Source organism: Carettochelys insculpta, chromosome 1 (genome assembly GCF_033958435.1).
Source record: "Carettochelys insculpta isolate YL-2023 chromosome 1, ASM3395843v1, whole genome shotgun sequence".
Classification (NCBI taxonomy): Eukaryota; Metazoa; Chordata; order Testudines; family Carettochelyidae; genus Carettochelys; species Carettochelys insculpta.
In genome coordinates, this window is record NC_134137.1 from 160,769,348 (window position 1) to 160,788,737 (window position 19,390).

General features: G+C 39.9%; 1 protein-coding gene across 1 annotated transcript in view; it reads left to right on the plus strand.

The window, feature by feature from the left end:
• Positions 1-10,664, plus strand: part of IL1RAPL1 (interleukin 1 receptor accessory protein like 1) — a 588,383-nt gene extending 577,719 nt beyond the window's left edge. Inside the window, exons 10-11 of the mRNA XM_074988202.1 lie at positions 9,180-9,350; positions 9,946-10,664. Coding sequence (XP_074844303.1) covers positions 9,180-9,350; positions 9,946-10,664 — 890 coding nt within the window. The remainder of the gene's footprint in view (positions 1-9,179; positions 9,351-9,945) is intronic.
• The last annotated feature ends 8,726 nt before the right edge of the window (positions 10,665-19,390 follow it).

Below are 19,390 nucleotides of genomic sequence, written 5' to 3' on the forward strand. Positions count from 1 at the left end.
GAGTCTCTATGCTATGGGTCCAAATCATAAAGATGTCATCAATATATCGTAAGTAAAGGAGGGCTAATAGGGCACAAGAGGTGAGGAATCGTTGTTCCAGGTCAGCCATAAATATATTAGCATATTGTGGGACCATGAAGGTGCCCATAACAGTTCCACTAATCTGGAGGTATAAATTGTCCCCAAATCGGAAATAATTGTGAGTAAGAACAAAGTTAGAGAGGTCAGACACCAGACTGGCTGTGGTGACATCAGGGATGGTATTTCTGATCACTTGTAATCCATCTTCATGTGGAAAGTTAGTGTACAGAAGCCCTACATCCATGGTGGCAAGGATGGTGTTGTCAGGAAGTTTTCCAATGTTTTGTAATTAGACTAGCACAGCTAGCTCTCTGTTACTATTCAATAAATGTTAGGGTAAGAAAACATTTTTTAATTTAGAAAAGACTCATGAGGGCTGTCAGATTATCTGACTCTCTATTCAGTCAGTCAGCATATGCTATGCCAAAAAATATGAAGCCTGCTCAAATCAGAAGTTGTTAAGATTGTTTTGAAATGGCTAAAATCTTTGGGAAAATATGAAATCTCTCAATACCTCTTTAAATAATTTCTTGTTGAACAAGGTAATTAAAAAAACATCAAAGCTTGCTGCATCAAACTGCCTTTGAATCGATATGGCACTGATGAATCTGGTCTCTTATATCTGTTTCTTCTCTTGAAAGCCTGGATATGTCTGAGTCTATACAAAGCTGAAATGTACCCTGGAGAAGGAAGGGAATTAGTTATCCATCAAGTTTTCCATTGAACTAGAAATGGAAAGTCTGCTAAAGTCAGAAGTGGCTTGCTAGCTACATTTAGCAGAAAAGGAATCTGCATTTTGTTAGCTCTGTTCAATCTAGTAGGAGTTTCTGCAGTCATTATTGCTCTACAGGATTTCTAGAAACATGAGACTGGTTTAGAGCCAAACTTGCAGGAAGGTTCACTAAAAGTAAGTTTTGGACCTAGCAAGACTAAATGTGGCATTTGTCCAAACAATGCTGTTTTTCCCATGTTAGCTTCCTTGTGGTCAAATACATTGCATCGGCCACAAAACAGAATTTGTGTGCTTGAAGGGGGCTGACCAAGGCCGACTCACATACACTTCATGAAATGGTTCCCAAATATTTTTCTCAACAAGTTTAATTCTTTTGGCTTGATTCAGCAAAAATATTTCCAGCCCATAAGTCCATCCAAGTCCTCAAAGTCCCCCAGAGGGCTGAATGGTGGTCAACCTGTCAATAGATAAAGTAGGCTCATAATCAGAGCTATCCTATCCATTGGATGGTTTGGAATGGTAGCCCCAAGCCCTGTGCTTTGGGGGGCCCTGCAGTGGACACCAGTTGTCCTTTGAACAGGCCCCATGGGACCCAGGGGATAACCGAGAGACCGCATGCAAGGCAGCAGGGGTCAGCCCTCCCCACTCTCCATGATGGCAGGAGCAGGAGTGACCCAACAGCCTGCTCTGTTCCTCCCCACCATCCATCCTCCCAGCTAACTGCGCTCCACTTGACCATGGCAGCAGCAACCCAGCCCCATTCCCAGGGCACTCCACTTCCTGCCACTATGGTGCAGTGGAATGCAACATGTTTGGCAACAATGGAGCAGGAGTCGGAGAGGAGCAGGTTGTCGGCTGTACTGGCTCCCACTGTTGTGGTGAGTGCAGCCTGGGGCAACCCCTCCTGCCTGTCTGTGCTAGCTCCCTGGTTAAACCCCTGCTTGCAATGCTAGGGAGAGGGGTTTTGGGCAAGAGGGCAGAGCAGAGACAGAGATGGGATAAGGCAGAGCAAGGGTGGGGCAGGGGTGAAACAGAAGTGGGCAGGGATAGGGCCTGCAGTGGGGGGTTACCCTGGACCTGGCACCCTGGGACTTTGGGAAGGGTTGCCTCAGGCCCCACACCCCAACTGGGGATGGCCCTGAATATAACAGCACTTGTTCTAAATAGAGCCTACCATTCTGCTGCTGGAAAAGTATAAGACAACTTTTGTGCATTGTCTCACATCCTTTTCCAGGTACAGTTGCATACAGACAAATATTAACAGGCTCCATAATCATTTACTAATGTGGGCATTATAGAGGCAATATGCATAGAGTTTTGGGTGTGGCACAGTTGGTTCTTAGCCCTTGAAATCAAAAACAGCATCTATGATGCAGCTCAAGAAGCTGGTATAGCTTCAAATGGTCAATGACTTTGCAGACTTACTGGGAGTACATAGGATGTTAAGATGGTCATTAATAGAAATGAAGTTTATGGAAAAAGTGTACCCTGGAATTACCAATGCAAAAGGTTTAGGGTGAAATTCTGGCCACACTGAAGCCAATAGCAAAGCTGCCATTAACTTCAGTGATACCAGCACGTCACCCTTAATATCTACCTTGCACAGCCAGTTTAGACAATGAGGGCAAATCTGCAGGTCATTGGGTCTCCTCTACACCAGGGAACGTAGAAATGAGTTTGTCTTTATGTTTCACTGCTACAGGGAGTAGGGTTACAAGCTGCTTTGTGCTGACTGAAACTTCTGTGGAGATACTTCCGGCTCCCATTTCTTTGGATAAATAAATAGTCACTGACACAAGGTAATGAGTCTGGATCTCCCATCCTTTGTGATTGTTGTAACCAGTAGGCTATGGACACACTTTCAGTTTATTTCTCTTGTCCAAAGGGATTATTTACACACTGTATCTGGAGTTCTAGTTTCATTCCCTCCTGGTACTTTCTTCGTGGAGCTAATGCAAATATCTCCCTTCTTCTCCCCACCACTCCTGTCACATGACAAAGGTGGCTGAGGGAGGTCTAAGAAGGAGTAAACTTGTGCTTTGCAACTGGGGCCTTCATTGCATAGCTGTGTTAAGGACTGGGGGAGGAAGGGAAGGCAATTTAATTTATTCTAGCCTCACTTCATTTTTTTTCAATTGTTTCAAATGAGTCAAGTAATAAACAGTTCACAAAAATGCACACAGTAGTAATCATCCCCTCCCCCCTCCGCCACAGCTGCACACTTACAATATGCAAGGGGCTGCTACATGGTGTCATAGGTCATATTGGTTTGTGTCAGTAGAAGCACTTCACATAACATAACATGATTGTGCAACCCAGCTTGATAGAGTGCAAGGTGTGCTACCCATATTAACAGTTACAAAGAGCAAAAAAGCAATCATCAGCTAATTAAAGGAAATGTGAGCTTTCACATATGAAGGTGATATTTAGTGTTTGCTCTGAATTATTACCAACAAAAAAGATTCAGATGAAGTCTTCAGGTTCCTTGTCTTTGTGTGGTAATTAGCAGGTGTTTTTCCTGCTAAGCGTGGGAGGAAACAGGCAGTGAATGCCTGTGATTCACTTTATCACTAATGCATGCAAACGTCACAAAAACAAATCTTTGAAATGGCATAATCTATACTTAAAGCCAAAGTGCAAGCAACAATCAATCACATTTTCATTCTGAAGATGCACTGTTAGCAGCTTTAATAGCACTTCTTATGCTAATGAGGACAAATGAGTAAATTCTCATTTGAAAGAGGAGATCGTATTGTCGTCCTTTCTCCAGGCTTTGCTTTTGGCTGTGGGTTTTTGCCTTTGTTTTTTTCAAGTGCTGAATTCATTTGAATTGATTTAGAACCGAGGATGCTAAATTAGAATCATGCAATTATAAGATTGGAAGAGACCTCAGAATGTCATCAAGTCCAACCCTCTACTCAAAACAGGGCCAATCCCAACTAAATCATCCCAGTCAGGGCTTTGCTAAAAACTTATAGGGATAGAGATCAGAGGGGTAACTGAGTTAGTCTGTATCTTCAAAACCAAGAAGTCCTGTGGTGCCCTTTGATTAACAGATATTTTGGAGCATAAGCTTTTATGGTCAAAGACCCGCTTTGTTAGATGTGTGAGTGGGGGGTTCCACAGGAAGGTTTAAATATATGGGCTTATGAAAAGGGGGAGTCCCAGTCAACAGGAGGGCCAGAGTTGACAAGGTCTGTTCAGTCATGGAGGATGTGGCCGATTATCAGCAGTTAATGTGGAGTTGTGAATATTAAGAATGGAGACATTGCTTTAGTAATTGGCCAACCACTCCCAGTCTCTGTTCAATCCTTGGTTGAAGTAGAGTACAATCAAATCCTTCCCCAAATTACTCAAAGAGAAATTCTGCAAACTCATAATGTGTCACAATATATCATGTATCACATCCACTGCATTAACCGCCACAACAATAATTATGTGGGTGAAATACACTATTATTATGCTCTTTCATGAGCTCACAGAAAAATGGTAAAATCCAAACCTCATATTATCAATCAGGAAACACTTTTCCAAAACAATCCCACCATCTTTGATTTCCTAGTCCTCAGAGGGCACCTGCACAAGATGTTCGAAAGCCTGGAGGCTTAAATTAGTAACTGCTAGATATTAAAAATCCACAAACTCAATACAGACTCTGCATTTATGGCTTATTATGACACTGTCTAACCCACTATCCCCTCCTTTGTCCTACAATTGAAAAGGTGTTAATCTCCTACATGACTGATCTCTGGCAACATGCATTTATTGCTTATGCTAAATGCCACAGCTACTGATAGATTCTCTGTCTAGAGCCTGCAAGTTGTTTTCCCTTGATGTAAAGTGTGAAGAAAACTGTTGTATTCACTCAAAGCATACCTCAATGATCCAATGTCATTCTGGGTAACAGCCCAATAGATGTGGTTCAACAATTGTGTTACCTTGGATTTACCATCACTACAAACCTATCCATGGACAAAGAACTGAACATCAGAATCAGGGCAGCAGCTATTATTTTTGGAAGATTTATGAAGCAAGCATAGAACACTCCTAAGCTCACAGCGAAAACAGAAATACTAATCTACTAGGCATGTGTATTGAGTATCCTGCTATATGGTTCTGAGACGTGGACCACCTGCTCAAACCAGGATAAAAAATTGAACAGCTTCCATCTTTGCTGCCTCCACAGAATTATGAATATCAACTGCAAAGATAAAGTTTCAAATGCAGATATCCTGTTAAGATCTGGCATACCTCAGCCTCATAGTAATCCTCAACAGCAGAAGATTATGTTGGCTTGCTCATGAGAGAAGACAGGGTGAAAATTATCTTCCCAAAGAAATCATCTTCAGTGAACTGTCCTGTAGGTTGAGAACAAGAGGAAGACCAAAGCTAAGATTCAAGGATACATGCAAAAACACTATTAAAAATTTCAACATTGATCCAAACTCCTGGGAATCTACATCATCAGATCAAAATACCTGTCAACGACTGCTACAACAGGGCACATCGCTCTTTGATAGTATATGTGCAAGCCATGCAAAAGAACTTCATCTTAGAAGGAAAATCTCTAGGACTCAAGAATTTGGAAATAGACTGACATGCGGTTATTGCAGTTGACCGTGCAAATCCGACACTGGATGGATAAGCCATGAGAGAAACTGCAGACTCAAACACTGCTCATACAGCCTCACCACCACTGCTAACCACCATCTCTTGAGACAAAAAGGGGCCTAATCTGTCCTATGACTTGGTCAATCCTACAGAATTAGGTCAATGCATGGCATTTTGCCTCAGTCTAACTAGTGAAGTAAAATTTGAAATTGGATGGCAGTTTAGGTGAAAGAGGTGATGAAATGGTGAAGTTCATGATTCTAAGGAATGAGAGGAGGGATAACAACACAATAAAGATAATGGATTAAAGAAGGCAGATTTTAACAAAATCAGTGAATAGGTTGATAAGATCTTATGCAAAGCAAATCTCAGGGGAAAACCAGTTCAACAGAGTGGCAGTTTTTTCAAAAAAGACATTAATAAGCACACAAAAGCAAACTGTCCTACTTCATAGGAAAGACAGAAAGTATGACAAGATATCATCAGTGATCTGAAACTCAAACAAGAGTCCTGCAAAAAGTGGGTCAAATGACAAATGATGAATATAAACAAATAATACAAGTATGTTGCAAAGGCAAAATTATAAAGACCAAGGCGCAGAAGAGTAAACTACCTAGAGACTTAAAGGGTAACAAGAAAACATTCTACAAGTATGTTAGACTCAAAATGGAAACCAAGGCCAGGGTAGGTATGTTACTCTGTGCTGGGGGAGGAGAAATAACAAAAAAAGTGAAGATAGCATAAGTGCTAAAAGACTTTTTTTGCTTCAGTTTTCACCAAAGAAATCAGTAGCATCTAACATAGTGAATGCCAACGAAAATGAGGCAGGATCAGATGCTAAAATAGGGAAAGACTAAGTTAAAAAATATTTAGAGAAGTTAGAAATCTTCATATAATCAGGGAATAATGAAATACATTTTAGAACACTCCAGAAACTGTCTGAGGTGATATGTGTGACATTAGTAATTATCTTTGAAAAGTCATGGAAAATAAACATTCCTCAGGAGTTCAAAAGGGCCAATATTGTGATAGTTTATAAAAAGATAAATAATAACAACCTGGGGAATTATAGACCAGTCAGCTTAACTTCAGTACCTGGAAAGATAAGGGAGCAAATAATTAACCAATCAATTCAATCAAACACCTTATTTTAAAAAAGGTAAAATTTCACACTTCTATGTATGGAAGTTTTTCAATAATCCCTCTACCTTATGGCTAATTTATAATATAAGATATACACCCCATTTCTGTGTATTCAGATACTTTCTCCTCTGTAATCAGCCTCTACCTCTTATCTCTTTCATTCAGAGGTCACAAGTCATTGGTTTGTAACATGAGACTTGTTTCCGTCTTGATGAATTCTGATATGCCAAATGCTGCAGTGAAGCATGACTGGAGGAATTATCCAGGAAGACAGCATTTATAAGCTCAGGGAGATTTTCTGGTTTTCTGGCACACAAACACATCTCCTCCATAATTGACTCCAACGTGGAAGAAAATGAAGCTCAAGTACAAGAAAGCATAATGGTGTTTGACAAAATAATATGTTTGTAAAGTTGTCAGTGTGATTGTGGTATAAAAAGTGGCTGTGGTGTAAAAAATACCCTGCGAATATTAGAGCATTGAGTGTACAGTTCGCAGGGAGAAGGGAGCAGAGCACTCTGTGATATGTGTGACACTCATGACATATGTGTGACATTAATTGTGTGTGGACAGGCAGCACTAGTCCTTCATTCTGCGTGCTATTTTTTTTTTTAAACAGCAGCTGCTAAAATGTAAAAAGGAGTAAAGTGAGAAAAGGATGTGTTGTTGGTAAATAGCTGAATTTGGCATTGAATGAATATAACATTACTTATGGCACAGAGTACAATATTCAATCAGGCCTTTTTTACAAGCAATTGATATTTGCTATGGCCTATGCATAGTACTGTCTAGAGAGTTAAAGGATGTTAACATTTCATTACTCCTGCCATTGATTTTTCTCTACTTTCTTCACAACAAAAATCAAAATGTGACCTCTTATTCCACTGAATTAGTTCCAGAGCACTTGGCATTATGGACCTCCTAATGAAAATTAATGATGGCTTCTTTCATTCAGTCTTACAAGCACAGCAAGCAAATTTCTGAAAAGGGTGATTTTTTTCCCCGTCAGACTGAAATGAATGAGCACCATATTAAATAGAAAATCCTACATTAACGGCAGCATTAAGTGTGCGAATTTAAACACTCTAAAGTCAGGAAGTCCATAATATTTTAATTATAAGTTCAATTGCATCACTGAGGCCCAATGCTGCCAAAATGTAACCATGTTAGCAGCTTTACTAATGTAAAGTAAATGAGACTAGTCATATAAATAAAGTTACTCTTGCCTTTAAATCTTATCAACATTGGTCTCTTAATTTGTTTATATTCCACATATTTGCTCACATCCTACCCTCCTGCCCACTTCATCCTGCATACGGAAAAACTGAGGGTAGAACAGAACAGCATTTACACTAAATGCTTCTGGGCTCGTGCTCAGTAGTCCCTGGGTGCTAGGACAGTTACTTTAGTCAGCAGATGTAAATTAGAGCAACAGTAAAGCATAGACCCGCCTTTGTCCTCCATTGCCTTCTCCAGTCTTGCACTGAGCTTAATTCAATTTGGCTACATATACACTGCCCTGGAAGATCGACCCTCTCAGCATCAATCTTCCGGGGTTTGATTTCATGCATCTAATATGGAAGCATGAAAATGGGCTCTCAAGGGCTGCAGTCGACCCCATACTCCTCGTGAGACATGAGGAGTAAGGGAGGTCTATGGGAGAAACAAGGTAGCTGAGTGCATATACATGGATTTTAGCTATGTAAGTGCTATCGCTAGACTTGTGTATCTGTGGTCTATTTACTTTGCCTAGTGTAGACATACCTTTTGACTGTGCATTCTGGACCACTGTACGTATGTCAGGGATTGTACAGGTTGAACCTTTCCCATGCAGCACCCTCAGGATTTGACCAGGGGTGGATGAGAAAATTTGCTGGATGATGGGAGGTCAATACTGTCTAGCACATTACCAACACTTCCCCTGCTTACTAGGTTCTTAGAAGACTTTAGGGGTAAATTACAGCTAAATAACACCACAGAATGCTGAGAGCCAGGACTGGTGGCTGTGAACAAACCTAATGGGACCACAGGAAACTTGGCCTCACCCATCGTAAATGGTCATCCGGCCAACTAAAATTATGCCTGATTATGGATGACAGAGTTCCAGACTGGAGAGGTTCAATCTGTGTATATTAAAGTAGTCTAAAAGATTACAATATAAACTTGCAGCATATGCTAATTAACCTTAACTATTTTATTTCTGGACTTTGGTCCGGAAGACTGCAACTCTTACATTAACATAACTATTTCCTTTATTGTTTCAAGGTTAGAAAAGGGTTTAGATTTTTATTTTAATGGATTTATTTCCCTCTGATAAAATAACTCCAAAATCAGATGAATTTCTTTCCCTACATCCACACATACAAATTTATATGAAGAAATCACCTTCCAGGTAAGACCATGGCCTTTCTTACATCTGTGTAAATCAGGTATAACACCATCAATATCAAAACAGAATAAATGAAAAGAACCATAGTTGGAAGTGAAAACTAGTTACTTTCCCTATAGCATTTGCTGATGATATAAAATTATGAACTGAATCTGTATTTTTATGTGACCATCAAGTCAAAATAGTCACATTCTTTCTTTCTTTCTTTCTTTCTTTCTTTAGACAACAAAGATTATGATGCATATCTATCCTATACCAAAGTGGATCCAGACCAATGGAATCAAGAAACTGGAGAAGAAGAACGATTTGCTCTTGAGATCCTACCAGATATGCTTGAAAAGCATTATGGGTACAAGTTGTTCATACCAGATAGAGATTTGATTCCCACTGGAAGTAAGTTATAGTCAGCTGTGCACATTTCCTATCTGAGGAATAAAGAAATTGGCTGTGTCTTCACTACAAAAATAACTTCGAAGTTGCTTACTTTGAAGTACTACTACTGCTACTACAGCTACAGCTACACACACCCTGCTTCCCAGGAATGAAGTAAGGACTTCAAAGTTGGGCTCCCGACTTCAAAGTTAACTTTGAAGTAAGGTAAAATGTGTGTAGACTCTCTGATAGCTACTTCGAAGCAGTGCCTAACTTTGAAGTGAGTTCCTAGTGTAGACGCACCCATTACATATGTTGCAATATCATAATGCCCTTAATGTCTTGTCTCTGAGATTTTTCTATGATTTTTACAAATATTTTATCTAATTTTGCAGGTGCTCTTTCAAAAAATGTGTTCGTTTGCCACCCTTTTATCTAAAACTTTGGTTGGGGATTATTTTCAGTTAAGATGAAAAGCTTTCAGGAAACACATAGAAAGTAAAGGAGGTTCAGCCAGCTCTTCCTGGATAGGGAGTTTTAACCCTTTTTTTTCTGCTGAGATTTCTGGGTGAGATACTTGCTTTGACTAATCTTGAGCAACTATCTTATTTTATAGCCTACATTGAAGATGTGGCAAGATGTGTAGACCAAAGCAAGCGACTGATCATTGTAATGACTCCAAATTATGTGATAAGGAGAGGCTGGAGCATCTTTGAACTGGAAACCAGGCTTCGGAACATGTTAGTGACGGGAGAAATTAAAGTGATACTGATTGAATGCAGTGAACTCCGGGGAATTATGAATTACCAGGAGGTTGAGGCCCTGAAACATACTATCAAGCTTCTGACTGTCATTAAATGGCATGGACCGAAATGCAACAAGTTGAATTCCAAATTCTGGAAACGTTTACAGTACGAAATGCCTTTTAAGAGGATAGAACCCATCACACATGAGCAGGTTTTAGATGTCAGTGAGCAGGGGCCCTTTGGGGAACTGCAGACGGTCTCAGCAATTTCAATGGCTGCTGCCACCTCCACTGCTCTTGCCACTGCTCATCCAGATCTGCGCTCCACCTTTCATAATACGTATCATTCACAGATGCGCCAGAAACACTATTATCGAAGCTATGAATACGATGTACCTCCCACTGGCACCCTGCCTCTTACCTCAATAGGTAACCAGCATACCTACTGCAACATCCCTATGACACTTATCAATGGGCAGCGGCCTCAGACAAAAACTAACAGAGAGCAGAATCCAGATGAGGCTCACACAAACAGTGCTGTCCTGCCCCTCTTGCCACGGGAGACCAGTATATCAAGTGTCATTTGGTGACAGAAATGCAAGGGGGGACCCCCGACCCCCTTGAGTAGGAGCTAAGTGTGCAGTCTGGTGCCTGGAACTACATCCTCGACTGCTGCTGTTAAACATGCATTACAATCTATAAAATACGAGGAAAAACAGGGTCTTGTACATATGTTTTTTGCAGTTTCTTTGTAGCATCAGTCTTCCTGTTTTACCCATGTCTCCTGCCATTCACATTTTTGACTTTGTTTTATACGTCATTGGAATTTGTATATTACAGGTTTTTTTGTTGTTTTGTTTTTTTTTTTAAATGAAGAGACTGCTGTATAGATAGGAAATGTTTTTTGCTCCATTAGTATAGTTTTAGATTTTTTTAAAAAAAACATTTCTTGGGAATGCTTGGACAAAACTATGTTGATATCAAGCGCATCATCCATTTTGTTGGCCTGCCTAGCCTGAGATATGAAGGCCATGCCTGCTGCATTTCACCCTTGTGAAGAACCTGTGTTCTTAGGAGGACCCTGCGAATCATTCTGAGCTCCAATTTCATTACTTATCCCATGACTACATTCTTTACTCCCACCTCCAAGGTCCCATGCTGGGTAACACTACAGACAGTCTGATCATCTAACATTTAACTTAGTAAATGCTTGTCAAACAGCAAGATATACTCAATCTGTATCAATTGCCTCACAGTAACCACTACAGAGTGTGTAGAAAGTAAAGTAGAGGTTGTTTTTGTTTTACGGATAAGTTCATTTGTACCCATTTAATTTATATAAAAGAACAACCCTAATTCAGTCACTTCTGGAATGGTGTGAATGTGTGAATGTGTTTTAATTCAGTCACTTCTGGAATGGTGTGAATCTGTTTGCAGCTGGGTTTTGTGTGTGTGTGTGCGCGCGTGTTTGTTTTGTTGTTTTTTTAAGCATTTTACTTTTTCTTTCCCCCCTTTTAAATTCTGCAAATGAAGTGATTTGCAATTGTCAAACAAGTAATGTTACAGGAGTTGAAGTTCAGTAAATCCTGCTGAGATTTACGCTGATGGCTTCCAAACCAAAAGGGAGGAGAAGGATAATATCAGCTGAGGTTTGTCACATTGTATTAAAGAAAATGGACTTTTCTGAAAAGCAAGAGCAAAACAATTCTCTCCTGCTGAGTATGAATTCCCCTTGTATTTTAATGTTCCAACCTCTGTAATTACTTTTCAATGGTATATTCGCATTTCAGCATTTTTATATTTTGTTTCAGCTTGTTTACAATAAGAAAAAACATTAATTTCAATATGATTTAAATGAGAACTCAGGTAGTAAAAAAGAAATTATGAATACCAACAAACATCAATGTTGTAAGGCTAAACATTTATTTATACAAAATCAATATTTAAATCAGATGTGGAAGCATTAAAAACCATTAAGTTTATTGAATAAACTCATAAACTAGTTTGGTTTTTAATGCATCATTCCATCTTTAAGGACTGCAGATTACATTGTTCCATTAATCCCATACAAAAATAAATAAACCACTGTTCAGATATCTCTTGAACTAATGAACTAAGGATTTTACCCATATTTACATTCAAATGATGCAAAGTTCACTTTTTATTTTAGAAAATGTAAGAAATAGAGTTATTTTTTTTCCTTTTAAAAGAACAAAACTCTCTGCAGGTGTCAATGAAACCAGTGGACTGTTCCAATGTATATCCTCAAAGCACTGCCCCCCTTCTTTTTTAATATCAAAAATATAATATGAACACCAGGAAACAGCTTTGAAATTATTACAATCACTCATTACCTTTTAAGGGTTTTAATAATTGCTGCCCAGTGTTGGCCAATATAATGGATGTTGTGTGATTTGTTTCTTCTTGCTATCATTATATTCACAAAATACAAGTTTTAATATTTTGGTCTTATTAGTAAGATGTGATTGGTCAAAAATGTGCGACCCGCAGTTTGTGGGCATCTGGTGGGGTAGGTCAATATTGACAGTGTCTGAGGAATGACTCTTATATTGTAACAGTCAAGAAATCTCAGTGTATGCAAAAGCAGTTAAAGCAGCTTTGGGCTGTGCACTGATTTTTATTTGCTGAAAAATGTTTATTGATCTGACATTTCACTCGAGTCTCTTCCTACAATCTGTTCTTAATTTCAATTGTGTCCCCCAGACATTCAGCAAATATCCACAAAATGAAAATGAAGCTTCCAGGGCAGATAAGATTTCAAAACAGCTTTATAAATTTGATTATTTCCAGATTGTGAGATGCTTGTTATTTATTTGATATCAATAGATGCTTGTCAGCGGCTGATGACATTTAACTTTATTTGACTTGATTCTAAATTTTTCCAATACCCAGAAAAATAATATTAAATACCCTTTCCCTTTATCTTTCCCTTTTATGTTTTTAAGATGAAGATTGGGATGTGGAATAAATGTAGAGGGTAACAATCTGACCACAGTCACATTCTAGACATTGATAGATGTTTCTTTAGCCACATTCGGAGTACTCTTTTGTTGTTCTATTTTTAGTGTAGATTTAAGCACTTTGAATAGCATGATTCAGGGATTGATGGGTACTATTTGATATTCACACTATTAAGAAAAGTTTTTTCTTATAATGCTTTGTCATATTATTAAACAAAAACAAACAAATGAAAAAAGAAATACACGGAGAAGCTATCTCTGGCTTTAGAAACATTCCTCCCAGGTATTCCTCTTCTCAAAACACCTCTGTGTGAGAACAGTGAAGGAAACTGTCGTGTGTTCACGTGCTCTATGTTTGACAAAAGTTCTGTTAGAACACAAAATAAAAAGGAAAAAAAAATGACTTGCCCTAGTGCTTAGGCTCCATCCTTTTTTGATTCGGATGTTATAGTTTTTGATAATGCAGTCTGACGTGTGCATGCAATAACCACGTTCAAGGGTTAGCCATTAAAAAAAGCACTTTACTTTTAAAAATTGTGGTGTGGTGATTGGACAAAGCTTATGATGTCTGATTAATCTGTTACAAATAGTGGGTATGTATACGGACTCTAGGTACACAAAGTGTCTAGATATGGTGCCTCATCTTTGTAAGATTCTCATATCAAACTACTCCTTGATATAAAGTTAAGGGTCTTTATCATCTTACCTGATGAAAACTCCCTAAAACATCCTCTTTATAATATGCAGATGCAAACACAGCTTTACAGAAAGAGAGGACTGCTTAGCATGCTGACAATTATTTTTAAGACAAAGTATCTCTGGGCCTGATTCTTCTCTTAATTACATCAGTGTAAATTAGGAGTAACTCTGTTGTGGTTGATGAAGTTAAGCCAGTAAACGTAAAAGTGCAAACTAGTTTAAATAATAGGACAATAAGGAGAACAGGATAAAAGAACATGTATTTCCAGCTAATGATGGGATAAAATGTTGACCCCACTGAAGTCAGTGACAAAACTTCAACTGACATGAGTGGAGACATGATTTTGCCCACTGAACCTAGATCATAAAACATTTGGGCATTCTTTTATTCAGGGTGATGGTGCTTGGGTTATATATTTTAGCCTTAAATGCAAAATTCTTGCATCTTCTGTTATCACCCAGCTGCTGAAACAATTCACGGATTGCATAAAGGCGGATAATCAAACTCCACATATTTTGAAAGCCTGTTATACTTGTCTGATTAAAGTGTACACACTTTTTGCTGAATTGCATACATTAATGATCCATTTCCATTATAGATTGAACAATGTGGTTTTGGGGAAAGGGGCCTGATAAGCAGGCTTCCTGTGTTTTTCAAACTTAAAAAAAAAAAAAAAGTGTTATGCCTTCAAACCTTGGAAAAACTTTACCAGAACGTAAGAATTGCAACAATAGAACAGACAGTAAGAAAAGCCAATAGAATAAAGGCCAAGGCAGGAGGAGAAGGGGGAACACCCGACTGCTTTTTAATTGGGTTATGGACATTCTCTTTTACACAGACCTGCCACAACACAGTCCTACCTACATAAGGGAGCCATCATGTGTCACATCCTGCATTTGGATCAGCAGTGTCACAAATATAGCCCTAGCATATGGCACACTGATGAATGCCTTTGCATGTGCTAGTAGCCTGTCAACATACACAGTTACTGAGGAATAACCATAGCTGTGGCACATGAGATAAAAATATGTTGACACTAAGACCCTTCCTCCACTGCAGGTATATTTTCACTTTCACCCTCTACACACTCAATCCAATATCATTTCTACACCTCTCCGTAACTGAACAGGAGCTTTGTTTATCTGGAATTAGACAGTCATGGGCAGTATCATAACACTTGGTGTCTCCTACATGATGCTTGCTTCAGGTTCCTTAGTTTCTGTATCTCTGCCACAGCTCTGCTATTAGTCATTGAGGTGAGAAGGAGGAATTCGCATTATACCCATCAGCTGTGATTCTATGGCATCACTGAAATTATAAGTTGGAAATTAGCATTGGTACCCTGCTGTCTCATGAAGCTTTTTAAGCTGAACACTCTCCCATTGACATAACTAGGGCCCTAACAAATTCATGCCCATGAAAAATGTGTTCATGTGCAATGAAATCTGGTTGCCCTCTGTGAAGTCTGTTCTTGTATATACTTTCACCCTATACTAAGCAGATTTCTTTTTTCAGACTGGGGGTCCTGACCCAAAGGTAGTTCCAGAGGGGGTTACAAGGTTTAATATAGCGGTTATTGTGGTATTGCTGGAGTGTGGCAGCTCCTGGCTGAGGGCCAAGCTCTGCAGGCAAGAGCACAGAGGTAAAGGTGGCAATATCAGAATGTGCCATGCTCACTTCAGTGCTACTGCTGGCAGTGGCTCTGTCTCCAGAGCTTGGCTCCCAGTCAGCAGCCTCTGCTTTCCAGCTGCCCAGATCAGAAGGTTGTGCTGCTACCAGCAGCAGTGCAGAAGTAAGGGTAGCGGCACTGCAAATACCCTACAATAACCTTGTGATATTCCCCCTCTCAAATACTCCTTTTAAAATCTGGATCCCTACAATTATACTGCCATGAAATTTCAGACTTAACTAGAGGAAATCAAGAACTTTACTATTTTTAAAATCCTTTCACTGTGAAATTGACCCAAATGGCTTGTGAACTTGGTAGGGTTCTAGGCATAACACCACAACAGGACAAGGCAGCATTGTGCTTCTCTAACTGAGCTTTGGTTGGTGCTTCAGAATCTGAAGAGCCTTTGGGAATAAAACCAACGAAAATTAACACTATTTCTTTCCTTTGCCATTTCATTTCTAATTCTGCTTGAGGGCAAGTCTGTTTTTGGTCCTGTACTGTCTATGAGCCGGTGAGGCAAGGTTTCAATGAATTCTGCCTCATTCAGTGAACAGCAAATATACAGAAACGGGAAGATATGGCCATATTAAGAGTGGTGTGCAGTTAAAAAATGTAAGTTCCTCCTCAGTGTGCCAAAACAATTCATAGTGTGCTAAGGTCTTGTCCTAGCAAGGTATTCTGTTTATAACAACAGAGAAACTTGGCTCAAAAGCTCAACAATATGCTCACATGTTAGAATAATAATGTCGAGAATAATCCTCAATATCATTTTACAAAAACAATCAGTACTTCATTAAAACATTTTTATTTCTGTGAAGGGTCCCGGTTTTCAAGAATTCTGGCAGAAAGTTTTGAATCTTGTCTGAAGTAAATAATCCATATCCAACACATGGTTTATAGAAAAGCCCACACTCTAGATGTTAAACTGAGATTATAATTTCATTTTAATTTGGCAGAGGCCATTTTCTCTCTTCCTGGTGACAGATATAATGGGGGAAATAAATGTTCAAGATAAAATTAATTTGTTTTGTAAATTTTAGCTCTTCTTTTTCTCCCCATTCCCAAATATAAATAGCCTAAATGTCAGGTCTTCAGGAAATACAAATATCTAATAGTCACACTCACTGTCCACTCCCTGGCCTCTCAGGCCATGTCTACACTAGCCCCAAACTTCAAAATGGCCACGCAAATGGCCATTTCGAAGTTTAGTAATGAAATGCTGAAATGCATAGTCAGCACTTCATTAGCATGCGGGCGGCCGCGGCACTTCGAAATTGACACGCCTCGCCGCTACGTGGCTCGTCCCGACAGGGCTCCTTTTTGAAAGGACCCCGCCTACTTCGAAGTCCCCTTATTCCCATCTGCTCATAGGAATAAGGGGACTTCGAAGTAAGCGGGGTCCTTTCGAAAAGGAACCTTGTTGGGACGAGCCGCGCGGCAGCGAGGTGCGTCAATTTCGAAGTGCCGCGGCTGTCCACATGCTAATGAAGTGCTGAATATGCATTTCAGCGCTTCATTAGTAAACTTCAAAATGGCCATTTGCATGGCCATTTCGAAGTTTGGGGCTAGTGTAGACATAGCCTCAGGGTCCCTTCCAGTCCTAGTATTCTATGCTCCTATGATTTTCAAATTAATGACAAATTAATCTCCACAACTAATTGAGATGAGGGTAGGGAATCTGTGCCTTTACAGGGGGCAAACTAAGGTACAGGGCTAAGCAATCTCCTAGCTTATGCAGCAGGTCAAGGACTAAAGGGGGTTAAGTTCCCTGCTCCTTCCCTCATGTCAGGGTGGATACCAGATGGAACCTTTCTTCCACCCACCACAAGAAGTGGGCCAGCATAGCTGCACCAGCATATTGAGTGACATATGCCAGGTCAGGTATAAGCTCAGCATGGGGTCCTTTGCCTCAATGAACAGGGAGAATTGGAAATGGATTGTGACTCTCCCAGTCTTTTCAGTACTCATGGTCAGGCCTGCCAACTGTGGGGCCTGGGATGGGGGGGCAAGGGAGCAGTTGCCCTCAGGCCTGGCATTTCAAAGGGGCCCAGAGCTTCAGCTACCACCACTGCTACTTCGCCAGCAGCAGCAACCAGAGTTCATGGCCACTTTAAAATGCCACAGTAACGCTGCTCCAGCTGTGCGTTGCTGTCAGGGGGCAGCGCCATGGTTCAGGTAGCACAAGGGCAGATTGCTCTTGGCCCTACCCTTCCACTATTGGCTTCTCCCCTTCCCAGGTGTGGAGTCAGGGCCTCCTTCTACCTTGCCTTGACGCCTGCAGTGGCTGTCAGCACTGCTGCTCATGGTAAACATGCTGATGGAGTCCAGCAAGTTCCAAAGTTAAGATGGAAGCCTCAAAAGCATGATGAAAGACAACGCCAAACCTGTGCTTCAACCACAACTCACTGCTCCTAATCTTAACCTATATTCCTTCCATTCCACTTCTCCTTTTCATTCACTTTGCAGTCTCTGCAATGCTCAAGATAAAACATAAACCCTGAGGGGCATCCTTCAAGCCTGACTCATAGGAGCATTCTTTACCTTTGGGACTATTTGGGTAAGTAAATATCACCTCTCAGGAGCAGATTTTTAATGTCTAAAAGTATTTGCATTCACAATGAACAGACATTTCTTCATCCCTAATGTTGAAATGGTGGCCTTTTGGCATAGCATCCCGTTCTTCTCAAGTCTCAGTGAGTGATCTTTCTCTGGCTCATACACAGGCCTGCATAAAACAATGATGTGGTGGCTCTTTTCTGTGACTGAACTTATTTTAGCTTCAATTTTTAGCATGGATTGATTTCTACAGGAATGTTGTAGGCTGTTGTATGGAAGTCTGCTTTAAACTTGCTTTACAATGTTTGCGTGACAGTGTTTGTGTGTGTACTTGGCTCTTTTTAAACAAAAAATAAAGTGCTTCATTACAAGCTCAACAGGTGAACAGCAACAAACTTAAAAGTTTGGAAGAAACTGTTTGCCAGCATTAAAATTCTCTGGTGAACAGCTCACTGCAACGCTAATTATGTTCTTAGGACACATTAAGCAGACAATTAAAACAATTAGTATTGTACATGTAACTTTAGCATTACATTAGAAGGTCATACACTGGCCTTCATAAAACTCAGAAAACATCAAATGGTATAGATTAAAGTGGAAAACATCCACACAATTATTTTATTGTCTCTAATTTGCAAAAATTACAAAAAAATCATGGTTTTTCTTTTACATCTCTGAACCCATTTCTACCTCAGCAAAAGCATTGAAAATGTAAACCTCTACTAGATGTACAGACTCTGAAAAAGAGACATGGTTTCAACAAATGGAAGAGCATTTCTATGTGCTTTTTGTCCAGAGGTCAGTAACCAGTCATATAACATTGCATAGCACTGTAAAATAAAACAGTAGCAACTCGATCCTGTAAACCTAGACAAACCCAAGTAACAAGTATCAGAGGGGCACCCTTGTTAGTGTGTATGCATAAAAACAAGAAGTCCTGGGACACCTTATAAACTAACAGATTTATTGGAGCCTAAGCTTTTGTGGGCAAAGCCCCACTTTGTGTATGTAGAAAAAACATCCAAAATGTAACTGGCAAAGTGGGTCTTTACTCACAAAAGCTTATGCTCCAGTAAACCCAAATAACAGGTCTTTGCTCACATGAAAATGCTCCGCACATGTTGCAGTGCCAAAACAATCTTGTAATCATCCCACCAATGCATATGGATAGATGGGGTTCCATTCCACATAGCTATGGTCCTGTACAGACTTGCTGCATGCTGATCTACAAGTCATGTTCACTTTGCCTTATTTGTAATTCCCCTTTGAAGGCCATACCCTCTTATGTCTTTAGAACAGAGGTTGTGTGGAGGTGTCCTGCGCAAATGGCTGCTTGATTTGCTCTCCACTCTACCTTTAATACACAGAAAAAGTTAATTGTTTCCCCAGACTACTTCTGCCGTATTA